Here is a 24,903-nt window from a genome sequence, read left to right as displayed (position 1 = left end):
TTGTTCTTTTAAAAAGCTTAATTATGGTGGGAGGGTGGTGAATTTTCACAAAGGCAAGTTTTATGATGCATAACCCCACTCTATGCATTTGAACACATTTTCACAGCCAATGTGACATTAAAGTAGTCTGACGAGTTGCATGATCTTTACATTTCTATATAACAGTAATTTTTTTTCCTTTCAAAGTCTCCTGTAAGTGATTTAAAGGGATTATTGAATGCGATACTTTTCATATGGTGGAAGTGATTGGATTAATTTGCTAAGATCATGCTCACTTTATACAGGATATAAAAAACCCTAATTCTTAGCCAACTTGGGACTTCTATTGTATTTCAGCAACTAGATGCATACTATGAGGAATACAATTTAGGAAATTTCTTGAAACATCAGAAACATTTCAAATCTCATTTTGCCACTATATTCTACTGTTCTGTATATTTGAAATTGATTGCCTACCAAAATGTAATTAAAATGACATCTTTGTATTTATGTATGCATGAAAAATAGACTATGAATAATTAAAATAAGTGAGAAATCATTACTTGTATGCTTACATTTTATGCCTAATTTACAAATTGTCAAATAAACTGATACTTCAAAATATCAGTTTATTACCAGTAAGTGAAACAACCAACCTAATGAAAGAGGTTCTAAGACAAGATAGATAAGAGATGTTCATACAACAAAGTGTAGAACTCTTTATTTAATTTTATGGTAAATTAAATTTTATGGTATTTTTTCACAGAACCAAGAGAAACGAAACATATAGCAGCAATGCTATGAGTACTGGGAAAACCCACTATGTTCCTTTCAGGTTCACACCTCCTACTATGATTAAGAAAAATTGTAGGCTGGGTTTTATAGAATCATCATCATCATCATCATCATCATCATCTTCACCTTCACCACCACCACCACCACCACCACCACCACCACCACCACCACCACCACCATCATCATAATCAAACAGTACTTGATTAATCAGATGATTCTGCATATGGAAATGTGAGTATTTCTAGATGATCATATCAGTTTTTTTAACTCCTACCAAATGTTTATATCATCTTTGCACTTATATTTAATACTACTTCTTTGAAAAAACTGGAAAGAATGTGATATTTTTTAGTTATAAAATTAACAAGATTATTAAACTATTGAAAACAAAGCTTGTAAAATATATACTTCAGGGTAGAAATCAACATTCAGTCACCACTATATATTGTGGAAGAATTCATTTTCACTACAAACTTAATATGCTCTTTTTATAAGCCCTTTAAGGAAAATAAAAATCTGAAAAATTTTCCAATCAACATTCAGTATTTTTGATAATTTAAAAGATAAAATAATTCAGAAGTTCTTTTCTGTGAATACTTTATTGGCATCAACAATTTAAATGCTAATGTATAAATAACTGATACAACAATAGAAGTACAAACATACTCATTGTTGACCTATTTTAGAATGAAGTTAAATTTCCAAGTGAAGATTTTCTTTTAGACATCACATTGAAAAGTATTAATGGTTGATAGTTGGAGTAGAATCTAGCAGGTGAGAAAATAAGCAATGGAATAATTAATTCATGCTTACTTTGTTCTGCCCATCTCATTACATATTTCTTATAAAAAGTAGAGGAGTTATTTTAAGAGCTAAAATGCTGCAAGAATTTTCTGAAATTCATGGGGAAATGATTTTGATAACCACCTATATTTTAGAAGTTATCATCTTCATTTCTCTAATGACTCTAGAAAGAAATAGCCTCAACTATACATCCATTAAATCTACAATCTAAAACTATGCATGTTGTTTCATCTTCAATATCTTATGTGTGGCTAAAGTTTGAAAACTTAGGAGATACGACTCAGGATTTGTACCTCTCATCATTTAAAGTTAACTCCAGACTATGAACAATTTCAGAAGTTGACCAAAGAGTTTGCAATTTTCTTTTTCTTCTTAGTAACATATCAAGTATATTTTGCAAAACATGTTAAACATTCTGTGAGCATTAGCACTCAAGCAATAAGAATGGAATTATTGCTAAAAGAATTAATGGTGTGTTTAGGGCAAGTTTCTGCAAAGACCATGACTCCAGGTCTGGAAAACAGCCTTCGCAGACCCTATCTCCTTCAGATTTCTTGGACAAATTAATGGGAAGGACATCAGGATACGATGCAAGAATCAGACCAAATTTTAAAGGTAGGTTTCACTTAAACTTATGTTAAGCCTATGGGAAATCTTCTAGACATTTAAATATTCTGAAAAAAGTTTTCAGGTCTTTTTATTATAAAATAGAAACAAGTATAGTATTAATTTCATGTTGGCATTCTTTTGAACTAGTCTACTCAATAGCTTAAATTTTACATGCTGTTTGCCACTTTTGAAAACTTTACTCATTTGTGTTCTATTCCACAAAGAAACTAATGTCAGAGATTATTGCCACATTCCCTAATTTATCTTAAGTAGGAGTGTGACTGGAAATGAAATCAAGAGCAAATGATGGGCTTCACTTGTATGAATGCCTACCAGGGCTCATGCAAGATTCAATGGCTATGCCAAAATCCTTGGTTTGGGCTTTAAATATTATTTTTATTCTGAATCAAAAAAATACTACAGTAAGATCCAACTATTAATAACTGAATTATTTTTAATGTTTTAATTTTTAAATGCATATTTTAAATGCTTTAATTTTTAAATACATATTTTAAATGACAATTGCATTTTATCTTGTCATTTAATGCATTGTGAAGTGTTTATAATATTTTATGAGGTGAAATCTATAATATTCCAGATGTTATGTCACAGTCTATGCATTGCTTTAGTTTTGCTTATTAGCAATTTTTTTTTTTGCTTTCCTTGAATTTTAATTTTTATTATTGGCAAATATGAGCATGAAAACTGAATTCTAAATTCATTTCTTCTTTAAATGCTATACCTCTGAATATACCCAGCTAAGGGCACATTTTATAAAGAAATATATCAGAATTCTGCAAAAACATGTTTTTGATTTATAGAGTATTTCCAAAAGAGACAACAGAACTAAGTTCAAAGCTTGATTTTCATGCAAACAATTTTCATATTCATCCCATTTCATATTAATTTTGTGATCATTGCTTTGGAAGTCAACATTTGAAACAAAATCCTATGAGTAACAAATCAAGAATCAGCTTTCAGTGGGATTGCTCATTCATACATTTATTCATTTAGCCATTCAATAACTCTGGAGTCTGAACTATATGCAAAATACTAATCACTGCATGCTTTGAAAAGTGCAAAGATGTCACAGGTTTTGGTGCTACCATCAAAAATTTCGGTAAGGAAGATGGATGTGACATGAATAGTTATAAGATATAATAATATAAAGCACATATTATTATATAGAAATAAAGTCATTAAGAGTTAAGTAACATTAAGAAGTATAGATAAAATACTACAGGATTCCAACAAATGAAGAGATAATTTCCTATTAAGCTATTCATGGAAAGCTTCATAGAGAAGGTCCAGAGATGAAAAATTGTTTTAAGTTCATGAGCATCCTGTTTAATAGCAGTTATTATTCATTATTTTCTAGGAATAATTCTTCAAAAGGAGATAAAAGTACAAAGAGTAATAAAACATCCATGTTGCCACTGCTACTCTAAGTGACCATATAGAATGAACAATCATTTCCATACACAGCTTTTTTCCCGGGTTCTTCGGGGGACGTCACCCTTTGGAAATGACATTTCTCATGATTCTAAAGAATAAATAAATGAGGAGAATATCAAGTATAGCAAAGTATGGCCATATTTTGAGATCTATTCACTACTTGAAGACCTGAGCAAAGGATATTTAAAGACTTATAAAGGGGAAATGGGGTGGATATTATTTCAGACTCTAATATTAATGGACTTCACTGAGTTTGTCTCCTTCTCCCTTTAACTCCCCACTTCAATGAATCCTGATACTCTTTCACAAATTTTATTTACACAGACCATTTATAAAAGATCAATTACCTAACAGCTCCCACAATTCTCTTTATCCTCAGGATCTTGGCTTTTCCTGGATATGAAACATTCTCCATTATTTTAGAAACAATTTTCTCTTCTTGGTGTTACCATAAAACTTTATATATTTAATATGGTCCTTCTGTATATTTATGTTTCATCAACCCACCCACATACCACATCTGAGAGGGCAGTGAGGTACCTTATTTTATTCATACACACACACACACACACATATACATACACACACACACCACACATATACTTGTATATATATAATTTATATATTTTATGTATATCATATAGGGAAAGGAAGCTATATTTTTCTCCAGAATGAGAAAATAAGAACTGAGAAAGGAAAATGCAGATCAGTTATCGAGATTAGTATGCCCAATTAGTTGCAGTAGAAATTGAGGATGGGAGCATTTGAGGGACCACCAGTAGTCGCAGTGGCTAGCAAAGACGATCTTGCTGAGCTGAGCAGAAAGAAATAAAGAGATAACAAGGAACTTGTAACAGCGACGAGGCTAGAAGAACACTATATTACTCACTATAGTTGATTAGCAATGTAGCAATGAGAAACTATATAGTAGGTAGAAATGAATGGTGGCTAGGAAATGTGACTGTGTCTGGAATAGCGACAGGCTCCCTGTAAATACCAAAAAACAAACTATGATAACAATAAACAAGATGATGATGATGATGATGATGATGATGATGATGATGAAAATGACAATGATAATGATTACTAAGAAGACAAAAGGGCAAGATTTGGCCACAAGAATAAAAGCAAGAGCCAGATATGGGCTGCTGAGGCAAGGGAATGGCTTTTCTAGAAGTCTTACTAAGTAATAGCACATTTCTGTTTCCTTGCTGCCATGCATTGGCAAGGGAGAAAGAAATGCATATGCATCATTTTTCTTATTGAAAGGCATTTTTCCTGCATACTTTCAAGTCAGTAAAATATTTCATGTCTATTCCATGTTCCTGATAGACTCTGAAAGATGTCATGATGGGGATATATACAAGGAGGAAGATGGAAGGAAGCTAGAAAAGGGAACCAGAAATGATTCAGACTTAGGTCTGTAATTGAGAGCCATTCTTAGAAGCTATAGGAAAAAATAGCTTTTCTGATGTGAAGCACAAGTGTATAAACAAAGTCATGAGTCAGAGTTGCCAATTGCATTACATCTATAAGATCCATAGAGACCTAGGCCAGATCTTGTTAAAACATAAATTTTCAAAATCTTCTGTTCAGATAAAAACATCAGCAATATTTATTCATGATTACCTGTTCGAAACTACGGTAAATGTCAATTTTATGTCAGCCGAGGAGTCTCTTTCCCCACTTGGGCGTATTGTCTCGTTGTCAGTTGATTTATCATGGTGTTATTCTATCATTCTATCAGCTACTCCTTTGTTAGTGTTACTGTATCTTGAAAATGCCACTTTAAACATTAGGCTTTTAAAGAAGCCAAATGAAATGCTCAAACTTGGGCAAAATGCATTAGTTCTAATTTTCTATCTTTGAAACAAAGCCTTTATCTATTGTACTAAAATTTGCTTTTAAAATAAAATTAACTTAGAGTGATATCCTAAGTTTCATCCCAATATGAATAAATACATTTCACTATAACATTCACTTTGGGATAGGATCTGGAAAAGATAATGCCAGGAGATAATTATTCACTCCACTTCTTTGTGCATGCCATGCACACTATTTTTTTCCCATGTCTGGAGACCTAAATTTGAAAGTGTGATGTGTGACATTAAAACCTAAATTTGCATGCAATATGGCTTCCTTCATTTCCCAAGGAGTTCTCAGCTCGAGAGGTGTTTCAGATATAAGTAGAAATAGATACCCTTCCAAAAACCTAGAGGTCTTGAGGTTTCTCCCCTTAGAAATTCTCGTCTGTAGCCATGCAAAGCTCAAGCTCAAATGTGTTTAGCAATCCCTGGAGGGTGTGGCTTGAGCACAAATGTCCATCTAGCAGGGACACTGGGAAAGGGTGATTTTCTCAGTGATAATGCAGCCCCAGCGTGAGCACTTCTTTGATCACCCTGGTGGGCGTGGGCATCACGTGTCACCATGAAGAGTAGAATGCTTGCAAGTATCACAAGTATGTGACCTGAGTACAGAAAGTAGCAGAAGCCTTCGGGCACCTGAAAGGGTAGACATTTTAGAGCAAGACAACAGGAGATAAAGGGGGGAAGGCAAATGAAAGGAAAGGCTGTGGGTAACGAAGGGAAATTTACACATCTATCCATATATATTTATGCCAGTTTTGTTCAGGGATGAGACTGATGGAGATTTTTGAAGACCTGAAATCCACTGTCACAATTTATTTTAGCTTTTGTGTGCTGTATGGACACCAACTAACACATTAGTACATACTAGGCTACTACTATGGGCCTACCCAGGACTGTCAAGGACCTGAGGTGGCATCGAGGAGGCAGCATCTACAGCCTTCTGCCACTCTGGTAAGGTATATTCCAATACGGTCACCTTCCTGGGACATGTCTTCATTCCACACTGACAGAGTCGTACAGTGGAAACAGTCCTGGACTTAGATCGCCAAAACCCAGGTTCATGCCCTGGTTCAGCCAGTTTTGAGAAAAGGTGTCTTCACCTCTCCAAGTCTCAGTTTTCTTCGGCCCTGGTTACCTCATTTGGGTTGTGCTGAGCATGAAAGGAGATCGTGCACCTGAATGATTTGTTTTGAACTAGGAAGATTATCAGAAATAATTTGAATTATTAGTCCTCCATTTCTCACTCATAACTGACACTGACTGTATTTTATCAAAGCTTACCCTTCGTGGCAATTGCGTCTTTATAACTGTTTGATTTTTAAAAAATACCTTTTTATGGGTTTTAGAGAGAGAGGAAGGGAGAGGGGGAGAGACAGAAACATCAATGAGAGAGAAGCATTGATCGCTGCTCTCCGTATGCCCCCTACTGGGGATCAAGCCCGAAACCCAGGCATGTGCCCTGACCGGGAATCGAACCGGCGACCATTCAGTGCACAAGACAATGCTCATCCAACGGAGCCACACCAGCCAGGGCATTGATTTTTTTTCCTATAACTGCATTACTTTTATTTTTGGGGGGCAGGGTATTTATTTAAATTTCTCTTTATTGTTGAAAGTATTACAAATGTCCCATTCTTTCCCCCATTGACCCCTCCCCCTGCACCCCTTCCCCCAGGCCTTCACCACACTATTGTCTGTGTCCATGGGTTATGCATATAAATCCTTAGGTTAATCTCTCCCCACCCACTCCCCCTCCCCGCCTTCCCTCTGAGATTCGTCAGTCAGTTCCATGCTTCTGTCTCTGGATCTATTTTGTTCATTGGTTTATTTTGTTCATTAGATTCCACATGAATGAGATCATATAGTACTTGTCTTTCTCTGACTGCCTTATTCCGCTTAGTATAATACTCTCCAGTTCCCTCCATGCTGTCTCAGAGGGTAAGGGACCCTTCTTTTTTACAGCTGCATAGTATTCCATGGTGTAAATGTCCAAGAAGATGCCTGATATGATTTCAATCTTGTTGAACTTGTAGAGACTTATTTCGTGTCCTAACATGTGGCCTATCTTTGAGACTGTCCCATGTGCACTTGAGGAGACTGCCTGTTCTGCAGGTTTGGGGTGAAATGTTCTGTAAATGTCCATTAAATCCATCTGACCTAGTGTGTCATTTAGAGTCACTGTTTCCTTGTTGATTTTTTGTCTGGAAGATCTATCCAGTGAAGTCAGTGGGGTGTTAAAGTCCCTACTGTGACTGTATTGCTGTCAATCTCTCCTTTAAAGTCCTCCGGAAGTTTTTGTGTGTGTGTGTTGTTTTTCCAGCCTGTGTGAGTTTTGTTCTGAGGTGGGTCTGTTGTAGACAGCATATATTTGAGTCTTGTTTTCTTATCCATTCAGCTACCCTACATTTTTTGATTGGGTGTTTGCTTTTTTAATGAAAAAAAGTAACATGTCAAAGAAGTTCTAGCCTCTTAGAGTTCAACTGCAGTAACAAGAATATAGGTAACAGGTGTCTCAGCTAGTTCTCCTTCTATTAGTCTGATGAGAAAGTTTTCAACCCGAAAGGGCTATTTCTGGTCCTAAATATGAAACAAAGAGGAAGCCATTTGTGGGAAGGAATTATCTTTGGTCATTCAAATTGTATCCCTGAATATTTTCTGGGACTCTTTTTAAATGAACAAAGTAAAAGACATGGAACTAATTTTACTTGGTCCTAGAAAGAACCCTAAATTTAACTTAAGATATATGACTGTCATTTCTGATGTATTTTCTTGTCGTTACCACAGTTGCAAGGGTCATTGCACAAATATGCTGAATTTATTTCCTATTTTAGAATAAGTATTTTTAAAAGAACATTTGGTCTCTACAACATGGCAGGTTAAGAGCACTGAAAATGGGAGCCCATAATTTAGTTCTTAAGAATGGATTGTATTGCTCCTTAGTTGATTCTGGGTGACTTCGCATCTTTAGTTTTCATTATTGAAAGAGCTTGAACATTTTATTCTGAATTCTATACTGCTTGCTGTTCCTCCCCATCCTGAAAGACAATTCAGCCCATTTAGCTGATAATCTGATACTTCATTTTTTTAAAAAAAGATAATGGCATAGATATCAGGATATCTTGGTCCTTAATGACTGCATATTATGATATATCCACCTGGGGAAATCCAGTTTAGAGTGACAAAAACTAGTCATTGGGTTTATTCTTGGTGGTGTTGGATAGTTTTCTTGGTGTGTTAGATCAGAAACATTTGGAATAGGGTATTAAAAATGAAAATAGAGTTGATTGAGCCTCAGAGCAACAAGGTCATCAGAAGCATTCTGGGTTCTCCCTGGAATTAACACCTCTTATAAGAGGCTGTCCTGACGGTGGTATTCAGCATTTGCTCATTGACTTTTTTGAGGGCTACTCTGGACACTTGTGACTGATTGCAGACACATTTAGCTACATAAAACCCACTAAAGGAAGAGCATGACCAAAAGGAATAGGTCTCCAAGCAGTGCTCTTAAGTGTGCGAGACCCTTAAGAATAAAGTCTTGGAGTCTAATCTGTCTAGCCAACCAATGTGGTCATGGGGCAAGTACAAGAGGGATGCTGGACACTCTCCCTGACTCCTGCCCTGGCTCATGTGCTTACCATTCCCTATGCACATCAATACACCAAATGGTGGCTGTGTTTTATTAACACATTCATCCAAAAGGGCAAAAGAGAATCCTGAATTGAGTCAAAATATGGAAACTCAATAGGCATTTATCCCGAATGTGACTGGATAAGTCTTGTTTTCTATTTCATCTTCTTCCCTGATGGGAGGGGGTTCACATTCTCTTGAGGAAAAATAATCTACTTGCCCATGCACTGTCAAAGCAATAGAATACATTTTTGTCACAGAGAACACATGTGGGCACAAAAAATTATATATAAATTTTTATATCTTTATATTTGAGTCTAAATACACAATTCATTGGTTATTCCTTTAATAATTAGTGAACAATTGCCACGTGTCAGGTGCCATGTTACTTGCTAAGTATACAATGCTAAACAGAAATTTAAGCTTTATTTATTTTAAGACAAGAACTCCCTTTATTATTTAGTGTTTCCATAAAACAAGCACTTTACAGAAATATGCTTTATTATTCATGAAACCAGAACTAAATTTACCAGATTTTAGAGACACAGAACCTAAAACTTGCCGTGATATGATTTGACTAATGTTATAATGCAGCTCTATCAAATTGGGAATTTAGAACATCAAGAACCTGAATAGTCATGACTTTTTTGTTTTCTTTTGTTGTTTTTTTTATGTCATTTTTCAGTTACAGTTGATATTCAATATTATTTTGTATTAGTTTCAGGTGTAAGATATACAGCATAGTGGTTAGACATTAATATACTTTACAAAGTGTTCTCCCTGATATTTCCAGTACCCACCTGGTTCCATACATAGTTAATATTATTGACTATATTCCCTATGCTGTACTTTACATTCCTGTGATTATTTTGAAACTACCAATTTGTACTTAATCCTTTCATCTTTTTCACCCAGTCCCCCAACGCCCCTCGCCTCTCGCAACTGTCAGTCTGTTCTCTGAATCTATGAGTCTATTTCTATTTTGTTTGCTCATTTACTCTGTTCTTTAGATTCCACATATAAGTGAAATCATATGGTATTTGTCTTCCTCTGACTTATTTCACTTAGCATAATACCCTCTAGGTCCACCGATAGTGTTGCAAATGGTAAGATTTCATTCTTTTTTATGGCTGAGTAATATTCCATTGTGTATATGTACAACCGCTTTTTTATCCACTGGTCTATTGATGGGCACTTGGGTTGCTTCCATATCTTAGCTATTGTAAATGAAGATGCAATGAACATAGGGGTGCATATATTCTTTTGAGCTAATGTTTTAGGTTTCTTTGGATATATACCCAGAAGTGGATTCACTGGCTCATAAAGCCATTTAGTTTTTAATTTTTTTAGCAACCTCCATATTGTTTTCCATAGTGGCTACACCAATCTGCATTCCTACCAACAGTGCATGAGGATTCCCCTTCCTCCACACCCTCGCCAACACTTGTTGATTTATTGATGGAGCCATTCTGACAGGTGTGTGGTAATATCTCACTGTGGTTTTAATTTGCATCTCTCTGATGATTAGTGACATTGAACATCTTTTCATATGTCTCTTGGCCATCTGTATGTCCTCTTTGGAGAACTGTCTACTCAAGTCCTCCACCCATTTTAATTGGATTATTTTGGGGGTTTTGGTGTTGAGTTGTATGAGTTTTTTATAAATATTATATATTAACCCCTTATAGGATGTGTCATTAGTGATTATGTTCTCCCACTTGGTAGGTTGTCTTTTCATTCTGTTGATGTTTCCTTTGCTGTGCAAAACCTTTTAGTTTGATGTAGTCCCATTTGTTTTTCTTTTGTTTCCCTTGCCCGAGCAGATAGATCAGAAAAAATATTACTAAGAGAAATAACAGAGACTTTACTGTCTATGTTTTCTTCTAGGATTTTTATGGTTTCGAATCTTATATTTAAGTCTTTAATCAATTTTGAGTTTGTTCTTATATATGGTATAAGAGGGTGGTCTAGTTTCATTTTTTTTTTGCATGTATCAGTCCAACTGTCCCAACATCATTTAGTGACTAGACTATCTTTACCCTATTGTATGTTCTTGCCTCCTTTGTCATATAGCAATTGACCATATAAGTGTAGGTTTATTTCTGGGCTCTCTATTTTGTTACATTGATCTATGAGTCTGTTTTTATGCCAGTATCATGCTGATTTTATTATTACAGCCTTATAGTATAGTTTGATATCAGGAAGCATGATAACTCCAACTTTGTTAATGTTTCTCAAGATTGCTGTGGCTATTCAGGGTCTTCTGTGGGTCCATATACATTTTTGGATTATTTGTTCTAGTTCTGTGAAAAACACCATTGGTATTTGCATTGAATCTATAGATTGCTTTGGGTAGTATTGACATTTTAATGATGTTAATTCTTCCTATCAATGAATATGGTATGTGCCTCCATTTACTTATCCTTTCAAAGAAATCTAAGCTTTTAAATGTCAGTTCTCACTTTACTAGAAACTGGAATATAATTTCTAAGTTGAATGCTATATCATCCAGGATCTTTGCAGGAAAGAAGTGGCGCACTCCAGTGGGGTATGGCAGGACTTGGAAAACCAGTCTCTAGAGGGAGAGTATAGTACTCTGGGATTATCAACAGTAGACCTGAGAGGCAAGGGAGAGAGTGGCTACCAGAACCTAGAGAAGGTGGCTATATAGAGAGGCCACCTAGTGAGATCTGTAGAGCAATGTAGTTAATCTGTGCCGTTTTAGCAGGGAAGAAGATAGGGAATAAATAGTCTGACCTCACTCTCCTCCTGCTTTCCATTTTCTTGTGGGAGCTTCTCATTGGCCAAATACAACTAGAAGTCAGAGGGCAAGCTCAGTGATGCAAACCCAGAAGGTCAGCTTCCCAAGGTACAACAAAGAATAGAACAGAAAAGAGAGTGTCTCAGGGAGTAAACGGAAGACAATCAGCACAAAGTCAACTTATGAGCAAAGTCACCCATCAGCCTTTGGGTGGTCAAGCAGATAGCTCCAAAACTCATGATCAGTTCAAAAAGCCTTCATTTACCAGACTTGAGAAAGGATGGAAGTGAGAAAGTCATATCATTTGGATATATTATCCAAATAGATACATGATACCTCCAAGAGCAGAGAAGAGAGAGGAAGATGATGTAACATGATAGTCTTGTATCCTAAACAGACAGCTGAAAGAGGTACAACCAATGGACTGCTGGTGGTGGGTGGTTCTTCCTGTGGAGTATATGAAAATAATTAATATAATTTCCTTTCTATCTGATTTAATGTGCTTATAAGCTTGCTAATATCATTGACCTTGCCCCACAGTAATCCCCTCCAGGATCCACATACTGGGATGTAGGGGCTTAGATTTGTGCACAAGACTTAACACCATCTCTTTGGAGCAGCACCACTGAGACACATTCTTTCCCTCCTTGCTTTTCTGTTCTACCCAGAGCTAAAGAAGGAGTGTTAGAAGAAGAAAAGACTGGGTGTGTGAGGGGGTGGTTAGAGGAGCATGAAGACTGGAGAAGAGTAGTGTGCATTTCAAGAAAATGGCGAGGCTGAGGAACAGTTGCTTGTTTTCCACTCCTTGGCTGCTTTGATTACTGCACCTGAAATACAGCTACTTATAATAATTCTGCTTCTTTAGGAAAATCTCAGAACTACTTCACCACATAATTTTCTTTCATTTTTAAAACCCAAGCATACATAGAAGATAATATAATTTATCTCCTTCTGATTTATTTACATTTAAGTATTTCAAGATGTTGATTCCTAAGAACCACTTCTTGTCCAAGAAGGCAGTTGAGATTTCTTTTATCAGGCTTCCTCTTAGAAAAAGCATTCTTTTCCCTAAAAAAGAATGTTTTCAGAAAACAAGGGGTCTATTTATTTAGCTTTGAACCTTGAAGTCTCTCAATAGTGAATGAATGATTCACACATTTGGAAAACCACACTGTAACAAGTTAAATGATGAGATTCAGAATAAGTTATAAATATACTGTACAATGTTCACAGATTTCTTATATTCTACTTTCCCTTTTAATTAACTTTGGTTTTAGTACTTGAGCATTGTATAGAGTATGCGAAATTAAAGGACTTAGGATTTAATAATAAATCAAATTAGCAACCAACCAGATGTGTTTCTCAAACAAGTTTTTCAGAACACTTGCTTCAGAACCATCTGAGAGTCCTGTTAAAAAGGCACATACCACCTGGCGGGCGTGGCTCAGTGGCTGAGCATCGACCTAGGATCCAGGGGATCGGGGTTCGATTCCCAGTCGGGGCACATGCCCGGGTTGCGGGCTCGATCCCCAGTCGGGGGCGTGCAGGAGGCAGTTGATCAATGACTCTCATCATTGATGTTTCTATCTCTCTCTCCCTCTCTCTCCCTTCCTCTCTCTGAAATCAATAAAGATATATTAAAAAAAAAAAAAAAAAAAGGCACATACCCGAGTACCACACTTCTCCAGCTCTACCTCTCCAGAATCACTGAATGGTGGGAGCTTGAAATAGTCACTATAATAAATCCATTAATCCGTGCGGTTTAAGAACGACAGGACTAGAATGAGAAAATTTCCCCCCTTTATCTGAAGGGTAATAAGTTCCTTATAGCATTTTCCCCAAGATACTGTGTGCTAGTATTGAGTTATCCAAAAAAGAGGAAAAAAAATCCCAAATGAGATAAATATACCTAACCTGAGACTCATGAGACATGGTTTTAACTCCAGTTTTGCCAGCTGCGATCTGGAGCATGCCACCATACCACTCTAGGATTCATTCTTGTCATCTCTAAAATAAAGGACTTGTACCAAGATGTCTCTCTATGTGACCTTCCACTTTGATAGCCCCTGACTTTATAGTGTATAACAATATCTTTGGCTACGTCCTTTTGTAAATTATTGATTCTCCCACAGAAAAGCTTGGATGCATCCAACATCCCTAGAGAATCGGCCTCTCCTTTGAGAAATTCTTAATTCTGTTCAGAATTTTTTTGTAGTTGCTCGTAATTTATTTCAACTCCCAGTATTTCAAGAATGATCATTATACTCTGGGGAGACTAGAAACTTATGAGGGGATTACTGAAGAAATCTGCCATTTAAAAATTTTGCCTTGCTTTTGGTCTGGAGGTAGCAAATCCATGTACACAGGGTGTCTGGGAAAAGCAGCTACCATGCTTTATTAGTTTAGCATCTGGCCAAAGATGTTTCTCAAAACACCAACCCCATGAAATGTTCTCAGATATAAGGTTGAAAAAGTGCAATAAGAATGGGAAATTCTACAAAGCATCCTCTGAGAGAGTCCCAATATTTATTAGCATATTAAAAGGTTTTGAGAAAACCTGCAGTAAAAATACACAAATATTTTAAAAACTTTTTTACACAGGGGCTTATCCTGTACTTATTTGATCATAGATTCTTTAAATCAGTAACATTAGGAGGAATTGGTGTTTTATGGAATACACTTTAGAAAATGTAGTCTTGGTGAACTCCATAAATCTAAAAATTTTTCCCATGAAAATATACAAAGATGATGGGAAACCTAACTATACATAATATACGATGATCTTCTAGCAAGATAATAATCGTAAGAGAGAGCAGGCCCACGCATTCAGTAAATGGGGCTTTCTTACTGATACATGGCGAACATTAGCATTCCAATGCCACAAGAGAATTACTCTACAAGTTAGATTATCATTGCAGGCGATTTATCTCCTGTTTCATTTGCATGAATAAATAAGCACACTGTGGCGCTGTGAAAAAAAAATATTGAAGACCAAAGAAAAGATATTAGTCAAACTTTGATCTGATAATCACCTTCTGTTTTAGTCTTTATAATTCTTGAAGAAGGCTGAGTGACAAAATCAAGTGACCTTTGACAAACTACAGACATTTCTTTAGCAGAACATGACAAAATTTTATGCCTATATGAAGAATTTCCTTTTAATTTAATTTTTTAATTTTTTTAAATTTTAGGTGATTTCATAGAGTAGTACATGCATTGCATCTCTTTGGCATATGTTTCAATCTTTGATGTAATACACATGTTTATTATGTAGAATGCTGATATCTTCTGTATTTTTTTTATTGTTCAAAATATTACAGATGCCCCTTTTTCTCCCCACTGACCCTTCCACACCACCCCTGCCCTCCTCCCCAGTCCCTCTCCACTACTGTCTGTGTCCTTGGGTTATACATATATGCACATAAATGATTTGGTTAATCTCCCCCGCACCTTCCTTCTGAGATTCACCAGTCTGATCCATGCTTCCATGTCACTGAAACTATTTTGTTCATCAGAATTTCCTTTTAGATTGCCATCTTCTCTTTCATGAATAAATCTTGTGGTTGTGTAATTTCCATTCAAGCATTTGTTAAAAAATTTTTCCCATGACTTCCTTGAAATGAAATTTAAAAAATCTGAATCTATACTAAAAAAACTCATTTAAAATTGAAATTATGCAATATTCATCTTAAGTAACTTATGTAGATTTAAGATTAGGTCTTTATTTATTAATATTAAAATATATTCTAAGTTGGTCTACTCAAAATTGATTGTTTCACATACTTAAATATATAAGTTCCTAGAAAAAATACAGATGGATACAGAAAGAGAAATATCTTTGAAATATCACTAAATGTCTTGGGAAAATGTTTTTTTTTGTGTGTGTGTGTGTGTGTGTGTATAAACTTCTTTATTACTAGTTCTTTCCCCATGCTTCCTCTGAAAGAGTTTGTCAAATAAGCAAGTATGACCTTTTCTTCCTGTTTCTTACTCCAGTGTCTTAGGAAAGAATACAAAACAAGGTAGGAGGTGAGGAAATATGAAAGCCATCGTAGACTTAATGAATGGCCCATGACCATGTCATTTGTTACATACAATAGATGAAGATGCAGTGACGGTGAAGCCACTGCACATTCTGCATCAGACTAGTCCTTTATTTGAAGCACTGCTTCATGGTACCCACAGTGATGCCACTAGAGTTGCCCACAGTCCACCGCATGACGTGCAGATGAACGAATACCAGCTTTTAAGCTTTTTTGGTGATTGAGGGTTGGCAGTCTTAGATATACCAGACCTTGAAGAAGAACCAAGTGAAGATTAACTCTAAAGAAGTTATTTAGCATGCACACAGTTTGCTTACTTTGTCTCTGAATTTTGTTTTATATAGTCTGGGTGCCTGATTCAGATTCCTTGTTATCACTTGCTTCTGATATCACTGCTGCTTCTCCATTTCTACAAGGCAGACAGTGACATTAGATATTGGGGGACAGGGAGATGGCTCTGCTGAATCCTTATAGAAGTCATGGAATACAACAAGAGGATAACAATTTTTCCAGGACTATAAGATTTGCTTTCAAAGTGAAGTATATAGTATCTTCTGAAAATATAAAAAATGTAAGGAGCTCATTCTTGTTTGAAATGAAGTGCTGCATAGGCTTAATGCCATGCCTTGTGAATAGGAAGCCTTGGCACCAAAAATTGCATTTTAGCAGGATTTTTTATAGATAAAATGCCATTATGCTTATTGACATAGCTAATTAGCAACCAAGTTGCTATACTATTCAGTATTTATTTTCTCTGGAATATCCCTATTTCATTTTCAGGAGTTAGTGACCACTCTGTGAGCAGTGGCATACTTCACGTGATCCTTACCAAATGAATTCTATATTATCAGACATCTTTTCTCTAGCTGTTCAAAAATAACAGGAATTACCCACCATCTTGGCTATGTGTTCCTTTTTTTATTTTCCCCAAGCACCTACATTTCCAATATTCACATTTGTTTATCATGCACATATGCCTCATTTAAGCTCATCCTTTATTCAAATTTTCTGAGCAAATATTCCCCCTTAAGACCCAGCAGGAGGTTTCCTGCACCATAGATTTCCTGGTGCCAAGCAAGTTTATAACTTGCAGGGCTTTCAGCAAAGTGTATAAATTTGTGACTTGGGGCAAATATCCCAAAGCCCATTAAAAAGCAGGATTTCCTCAGCAAGAGAACAGACTTATCTCAAGGAAAAAATTCCACACTTCTACCTGTCAACCAGACTCTGCAAATAGCATGCTTACATGCACATTTTTTTATTTCCTGCCTAATTTTGAAACTGGGTTTAAGTAGGGCCCCTGGGTAAAAAACCTTTCATAATGCCCACTCACCCCAATTGAGTTTATTTAAGAGGTGTCAATGTATAGTTAACAAAAATACCGCTCGGGTGAAGGAACGTTTGTGGAGCTCAGGGGAAATGGATTGTCATGTGAAGCTCCCATGATTGAGTTATGAGTGCTTTGCCATGGGAACTTTCTCGCCCCTTCACACATTGAAAGAAGAGAATTATTATATAAGAATCTGGAGCCAGGTGCTAACAATATGTGCCATAACAAACTGCATCGGTAAAGTCTCAAGTGAGGAGGTATCCCCTCAGCATTGAACTTTTCATATAAATGTCAGAATAAATTATGTACTTCAGAGATAGAGTAAATCAGTTGAGGGTGTTAACAAAAAGTGTCCATCAATGACATCGTGCGATATGCCACATAAATCACAGAATGACACCTTTGGAAAAAAAAGTAATTCACTTCTGAGGGGTGATGAGGCAGGTGCAAAGAAGGCAAAGAAATATAGAGTGGATAATAAATAGATCCCAAAGGAAAGCTAAGATCAGAAATAAACTCCTATACTTTTTTTAGAAAATCCATAGTGCAGCTGCTCTGGGGTGCCTGATTGGCTATATCTTTATTCAAATGCACAGGAAGAGCAAGCTGAGCTGTCACCCAAGGGAGTGCAGAGCTCAAAATACTAGTATCCTTGTCATTCTGGGCCTCTCAGGACTCTTGAAACTCTCCTAGGACTTCTTATCACTTTCTGATAAAGTTCATATACCTGCAAATAGCTTACAAGGGTGTTGGTGATTAGGTTTTTTACTATATCTATCTGAGGTTGGGTTTCTGAGAAGCAGACCCTGTGTGCAAGTGATTTATTAAGGATAAGAGAGAAGGGGAGGAGGCATATAAGAAAGTGATAAAATCAGACAAGGATGGGAAAGCCCAGTAAGGGGGTGGTCTCAGGACAAGTCCAACAGAGGGCGGGTTCGACCTAATCCCTCAGGGGAACTCTGGAGTGTAAGCTACATCCCAGAATTGTCCTGAATGGAGGCAAGAAAGTTTGCTTTTCAGATTCTCCTCTGTCAATTATTGGGTAAAGACTCCCCTCAGGGTGTGTGTGGCTGGGTGGGAGAGGGAATTCTGAGATGCTTCTATCTCTTCATGTGGGCAAAGTGAGCTCCAGTAGCCCTAGAACTGTCCTCTGTGAAAGACCACATGTGACGGCTATTGGAAGCAAAAGCACACTGAGGTGAGAGGCACAAGATGGTAAATGGTGTCCCAGGAATCGGGTGGAGCATCAGCATTGTCCACATTAACATCATCATTTCACATCTCTCGCCATGCCTTCCCACTCTGTTCCAGCCTCAATGCCCTGCTTCTTGTTTCTCAAACCGTAACACAGTGAACATCCATCTTCTAATAAAATACAATTAAAAGAAGGAAAAAATTTCTTTGTGATGAGAATTCTTACATTTATTCCTTTAACAAATTTTCTATATAGCATATATAGCATACGGCAGTGTTAACTATAGTCATCATGTTATATGTTACATCCCGAGTACTTATAACTGAAAGTCTGTACCTTTTGAGCACCTCCAACAATTCCTTTCACCACCCGTGTGTAGGCATGGGTTATTTCTGGGCTCTTGACCCTCTTCGATTGGTCTATTTGTCTGTTTTTATGCCAGTACCATACTGTTTTTATGACTACAGCTTTGTAGTATAAGTTGAAATTGGGAAGTGTGATGCCTCCAGCACTGTTTTTTTCTCAGGATTTCTTTGACTATTCATGGTCTTTTGTGGCTTCATTTAAATTTTAGAAGTGTTTTTTCTACTTCTGTATAAAATGCCATTTGAATCTTGATAGGGATTGCATTGAATCTATAGATAGATTTTTGGTAGTATTGACATTTTAACAATATTAATTCTTCTAATCCATGAACATGGGATAACTTTCCATTTATTTGTGTCTTCTTTGATCTCTTTCTCAATGTCTTATAGTTTGCAGAGTTTACCTCCTTAGTTAAATGTATTCCTAAGTGTTTTATTGTTTTTGACGCTATTTTAAATGGGATCAACTTCTTTACTTCTTATTCGAGAAATTCATTAGTGGATAGAAAAAATGCTGCTTTTTTATATGCTAATTTTGTACAAGACTATTATTTAAATCCCAGAATCTGTACTAATGTAAAATGGCATATGAGCAACTGAACTAAAAAAGTAAATTATTATCTGCTAATACTTGCTATTCTTTCAAAATACATGCTATCTCATTTGACTTCTTATGTATTTCTCAGAATGGAAAACAACTGCAATTTTGTTTACCATTCTTGTTATTTAGGGGGAAGAAAAAGTTATTTTTCTGACAGACACAGCTTAGACCAACACTACCTTTCCATCTAGAGAATGTTGACAAGGACACTCATTCTTGATCTCCAATACTTTAGTGACTGCATTTTTTCGCATAGCTATCCCACTTTTCTATGACAGGGTGAGGCCAATTTATCTTTGAAGTCCCAGGTTTTTGTGCACTTCCTGTCTTTGTAGAAGCTTAATGAATGTTTAATGCTCAGTGAGTGGATTCATTCATATGCAGATATCTATCAACCATTTAATATGCATATGGCACTGCAGTAGGCACCAAGTAGAGGAGAATTTTTAAAAATTCTTAACATACCAGCATTCTAAACTCCAACAATTCTATGCCCCTCCTTCTACTTTACCACTATTCTCAGGCCAGCATCACATATATAAAAAGTTTTATATTCAATAACCAATACTGAACAGATCCTGGGGGCAGGCAGTAGCTGAGGAAAGCAGAAGGGATACAGTGACTGCTGCCTTCATGGGTTACACAGTCTGTGATTTTGCCTCCAACTAATGGCATTTTGTAGTCATTCCTTTACAACTTCTTTCAGTACAAATTTGTGATACAGTTAAATATATTCCAGGAAAATGCTGACTATGACATACCAAAAGCATGCCCTTCCATCTGGCATTTTCTCGTCTTGTAGTCTGCTTCCTAGTGTGGTTTACTACCTGGGCTCTGGAATGTTTTCATTCAGTAATTTCAGTCATTTGGGCATAGTGGGAGAAAATGCCAAGTCTGAGGCCTGAAGTCTGTGATTTGATTCTCTTTATGATTACTTTACAATATATATGAAAAAGCCCAAGCTTGAAAAGTGAACAAGGGAGGGAAGGTTTTGAGTGCTGCTTGCTGGGGCAGGGTTCTTTAAGAGCCAAGGGGACTGCTCTCTGCAATAACATATGTGGATTTTTCTTAAGTAAAGGAAGCACTTGCTGCTTATGTACAAAGTCAAGTTTACTTTGTAGCAAGGTACAAATTAATCACAAAGTACTTCAAAGAAACACTTATGATGTGCCTAAGTTGCAGTGACTTAGGAAACTTACTGAATGCAGTAACAGATAACCCCTTTCTTCTAGCAATGTATTATGTTGCTGAACAAATGAAATAACACACTGAAAAGAAGTCTGAGCAACATAAGACAATTTCTGTCTATATAAACATGCAGCTATTTATGGAATTATGTCACAGAGGCTAGAAGTTCTGAGTATGGGGAGTTGATCATGGCTGGAGTAGAAGGAAAAGGTAGAAAATAAGTGAGGACTTGAAGTATGAGTGGGGTTTAGAGAGACAATGTGTGCCTCATGACATGCCAGGTAACATGTTAAGTGTGTTACATGTCTGATCTCATTTATTCCCTACAATATTGGTAAGTACTATTGTTACCAATTCCCTTTTTCACATCCAGAAACTAATATTCAGAATCCTTACAGCTGGCACAGTTGTGAGAGGCCAAGCAGCTGGTCAAATCCAGGCTATGTGGTGCTGGAGCTCACATACCCACAGCACTGCTCCTTGCGATGGCCTAGGCAGGCTATGAGTGCCCATGTTTGCAAATGCCCAGCACATCTCACTGGAAGGGGCCTTTCGGAGAGTCAGGCATCAACCCAGGCTAAACCCCAGAAAGAAGACTCTCTTGAGAAGACTGTTGTCTTATTTTAACTTGGGAGATTTTCTATTTCCATTACCTGAGAGTTTGGGAATGGGGCCATTTCTCATCAAAGGACTTTCTTTTCTCCAAAGCTGCTCTACTGTGTTTGGTACAACACACAAAATTAGAGCCTTCTTTACTCTTAGAGGAACAGCTCTACTCAGCTCAGCATCAGAGATCCTGTGACATTCATATGGAGGTGGTTATATATATTAAATCCAGACATAGGAAAGTTCCTCTACAACTTTAAAAAATCTCAAGCAATGGAAACTTTGGGGGCCTTTAAATTTCAGGGAGGATATGCAATAAAAAGTGCAATAATACCGTTTCAACCTTCAATTGCTGATTACACTTAGGCTAGTAATACATACTTTTTATAAAATAGAGTCATATCTTCCCCCTCCTCTGTACATAAAGAAATACATCAACCTCCCTACAAAGAATCTCTCCTATCTTTTCCTTTTCTCCTTTCCTATGCAAAATTTGTTGCCATATTTGTTATATTCCCTTAAAATGTTAGATTCCTATCACATTATATTATAGTTAGTTGAATTTGTCTTTCTGCCATGACAGACTATGAATTTATTGAATGCAAGGATCGAATACAGTTTGGTATTCCCAGCATCTTACAGGCTGGGCATCAGTGCCCAACCCACATCCCCAATTCTTTACCACATCAGTGAATCATCTGACTTTCTAATGCCAGCAGTTGCATTTCTTTGCTTGAGGGCTTTCTCTGATCCAAGCCACCTTATCCACCCTTGTGGCAAACCAGAAGTGAAGATGAATTAATGCCCCCTGAGAATACTCTCATCTAATGACCGATGGGAGGTGATGTAAAATACCCCAGCTCCTTCTGCCCTTGGGCAGAATAGCTCAGATGAGGGTGTCTTCCAGAGTTGCCCATGGGAAAAGCTTCATTTGCCCCCAGGAGATAATGAACTTGCTAAAGTACCTTTTCTTGGTTTCCTTCCCTACCCTGTCTCTGTTCCCCACTTCCCAACTAGGGTATTGTTCACTTCCCTAATAAACTACTTTCACTTGAATCCTTGACTCAAAGGTAACCCAAACTAAGCAACCAACCAATACAGAGAAGTCCAATAAATGTCCTTTTAATTAAACTGAGTTACAGAGATGCATAGTGTAGCATGAGACATGAGGCATGAAAACACAACAAGCATCATCATTTCAGGGTTTCCCTCTGCAGTAGGGAAGCAGCCGTCCTAGTTGTTAGAGAAGAGTGTATGTCAGGAACTCTAGCTTCTATTTTTAGATCTCTTGCTGACATAGAAAACCTGTTTCCTTACAGTGCAATAGTGACCTTCCTACCCTCACAGAAATGGTGCAGAATGGCTAATGAGGAAACAAGTCCCCATTTGCGGAAGCCACAGAGGAGCAGAGGAGGGAAATGAGAGCTTTGGTACTACTCATTGGCAGAGATGGTGCTCTAAGATCTCTTTTGTCAGCAAAACATCAAGTGCTGAGTTGCCCAGCAGTGCACTGGCCTTCAACAGGATTTAGGTCTCCAAGCTTCCAAAACCTGGCTCTGAGTCTAACTCTTCCAAAGGGTAATACTTTCTTTAAAAAAAAACAAAAAAACACACACACAAAAAAACTCACATTAAAAGATAATTTAAAAAAACCCCAAAATGTAAAATCATGACTCTCATGCAGATATAAAATGAATATGTGTTAAAGATTTTGTTGAACTCATTAATCAATAAGCAAATCAGACAGATGGTATAACCAGTTCAAAAGAAAGGCTGAAAAACAGGCACATTTATAGATCAAGAATATTGAAATAAATCCTCAAATGGAGGCAAAACTCGTCTCTTCTAGTGGGGGAGGGAAGTCACTTGAACCTCAACAGGACAGGACAGAATTGGCAAAAATAAGCAAGAGATATATTACAGTACTATCCACTATACAACTTATAAAGTTGGAAAATAGCTCTCATAGAACCACAATCAGATAATGTGGAAGGGTATACTATAGACAATGCATAGTTTTCCACTAAAGTACAATTATTCTCTATACTCATGATTGTGAGATTTAATAACACAATCCATTGCCATTTTTTCCCTAGAACCTATTTATACTTTCAAAATCCAGGTCTTTTTCTTAACACTGTGAGCAGAGGTGAGAGTAATAAAATGTAGGACAGAGATATGTGCTTGAGAAAAGTACATCTGATCATTAAATAAAGGGGAAAATCTCAAGGTTTAGGAGGGACATCCTTCCTTGGAAGGGGAAGGAGATCGAAAGAGAGAAGAAATAGATGTATTTCACACACATTATCACAGCCAGCCCTCCCAATGACCCTGAGAGTTAGTTGAATATATTTCTCCTTTTATAGATGGGGAAACTGGGGAAACTGGAGCCCAGAGTGATTAAATAACCTACAGAGGGTCACACAAATTGCACAAGTAGAACCAGGATTTAAATCCAGTACTTCTAGCTCTGAAGTTTATGACTTTTTCCATTATTCCATGCTTCACTGGTCAGGGGTAATGTCAGGAGGGAGGGAAACAGTCGAGAAGTTTCCCAATCGCCTCCTCGAAGAGGACAACTCAGTAGCAGTTTCAAACGGCCATGTTGCAATGCTGCTCATTGGTGATTGTCATGTTTTTGTCATAATTTTATTATTCTGTTGAGTGCTCTAGAAAGATAAACAGAATTCAATTCTAATTTCACAGGCTGAGATGAGACAATTGATTTAAATGAACAACCTTTTCAAAGAAACACCCTTTGAACCTGAAGGGAAGGAGGCTAACTGATGGGGCTAGAATGCCTTGTATTGCAAGTTGCTCTGAAATGAAATGGAAATGCACCGATTTCTTGGGATACCACTGGCATCCCCTTACCCGAGGAGGCTTATATTCTGATCAGTCAGATTCACTGGGTATTTACTGAATGTCTACTATGTGCTCAGTAGTATACTGAAATGCCTTGGGAAACATTACAGTGAATCAGATCTGAACCACACCCTGTCCAGAGCATTTGAAAAATTTACTGTAATATAACATGACAAGGGTTATGGGGCTATAAAAGTGCCAAAAAGATAATATTCAACTTAAAATCATAGAAAAATTCATTGAATAGGTATCATTTAAACTAGACTTTGAAAGATGAGAAGATTTTAACTTGGAAACATATGTATATATGTGTGGATTGCACCCAATTCCATTATTATAACCCCAAATGTAGCATAGTTCCTTCTTTTAAAATTATTAATGGAAAAAATCTATTTTCAGTTTGTCAGAACCTAACAAGTTGATGAACCTGCTATTCATTTAGCAATGTAGTGGAGGATTCAATTAACATGAGAAAAAGTCATGTTCAATTCTATTTTTGTTACTTCCTAAAATGAAAGGAAATATCATTTCAAAACTAATTCCAAAAGGCATTTAAAATTGTCTTCTTCTAAGGTCAAATGGACCTTTATATATTATCCACCCCAACCCCAAGGGAGCAAGAATCTCAAGTTTTCCAGCATTTCTCCATGTGATGACATTTTATTATGACATAAATAGAAATATATGTAGATTACACTTATAAATCACTCCAACATGAAGGTCTCCCTTTAGCCTGAGATCTTTAAAATGGGAAATGAACCTTGTCACCACAAGCAAAGGGCCCTAAATCTCCAAGAACATAAACTGCACAC

At 36.8% G+C, this 24,903-nt stretch overlaps 1 protein-coding gene across 3 annotated transcripts in view; it reads left to right on the top strand.

The window, feature by feature from the left end:
* Positions 1–24,903, top strand: part of GLRA2 (glycine receptor alpha 2) — a 157,690-nt gene that overhangs the window by 775 nt on the left and 132,012 nt on the right. For all 3 annotated transcript variants that reach the window (XM_081125441.1, XM_081125439.1, XM_081125440.1), the window contains exon 2: positions 2,060–2,193. In XM_081125441.1, the coding sequence (XP_080981567.1) occupies positions 2,167–2,193 (27 nt within the window). In that variant the 5' untranslated portion in view covers positions 2,060–2,166. The remainder of the gene's footprint in view (positions 1–2,059; positions 2,194–24,903) is intronic.

This window comes from Miniopterus schreibersii, assembly GCF_964146895.1.
Source record: "Miniopterus schreibersii genome assembly, chromosome: X".
Classification (NCBI taxonomy): domain Eukaryota; kingdom Metazoa; phylum Chordata; class Mammalia; order Chiroptera; family Miniopteridae; genus Miniopterus; species Miniopterus schreibersii.
This window is presented reverse-complemented; position numbering and strand designations above follow the sequence as displayed.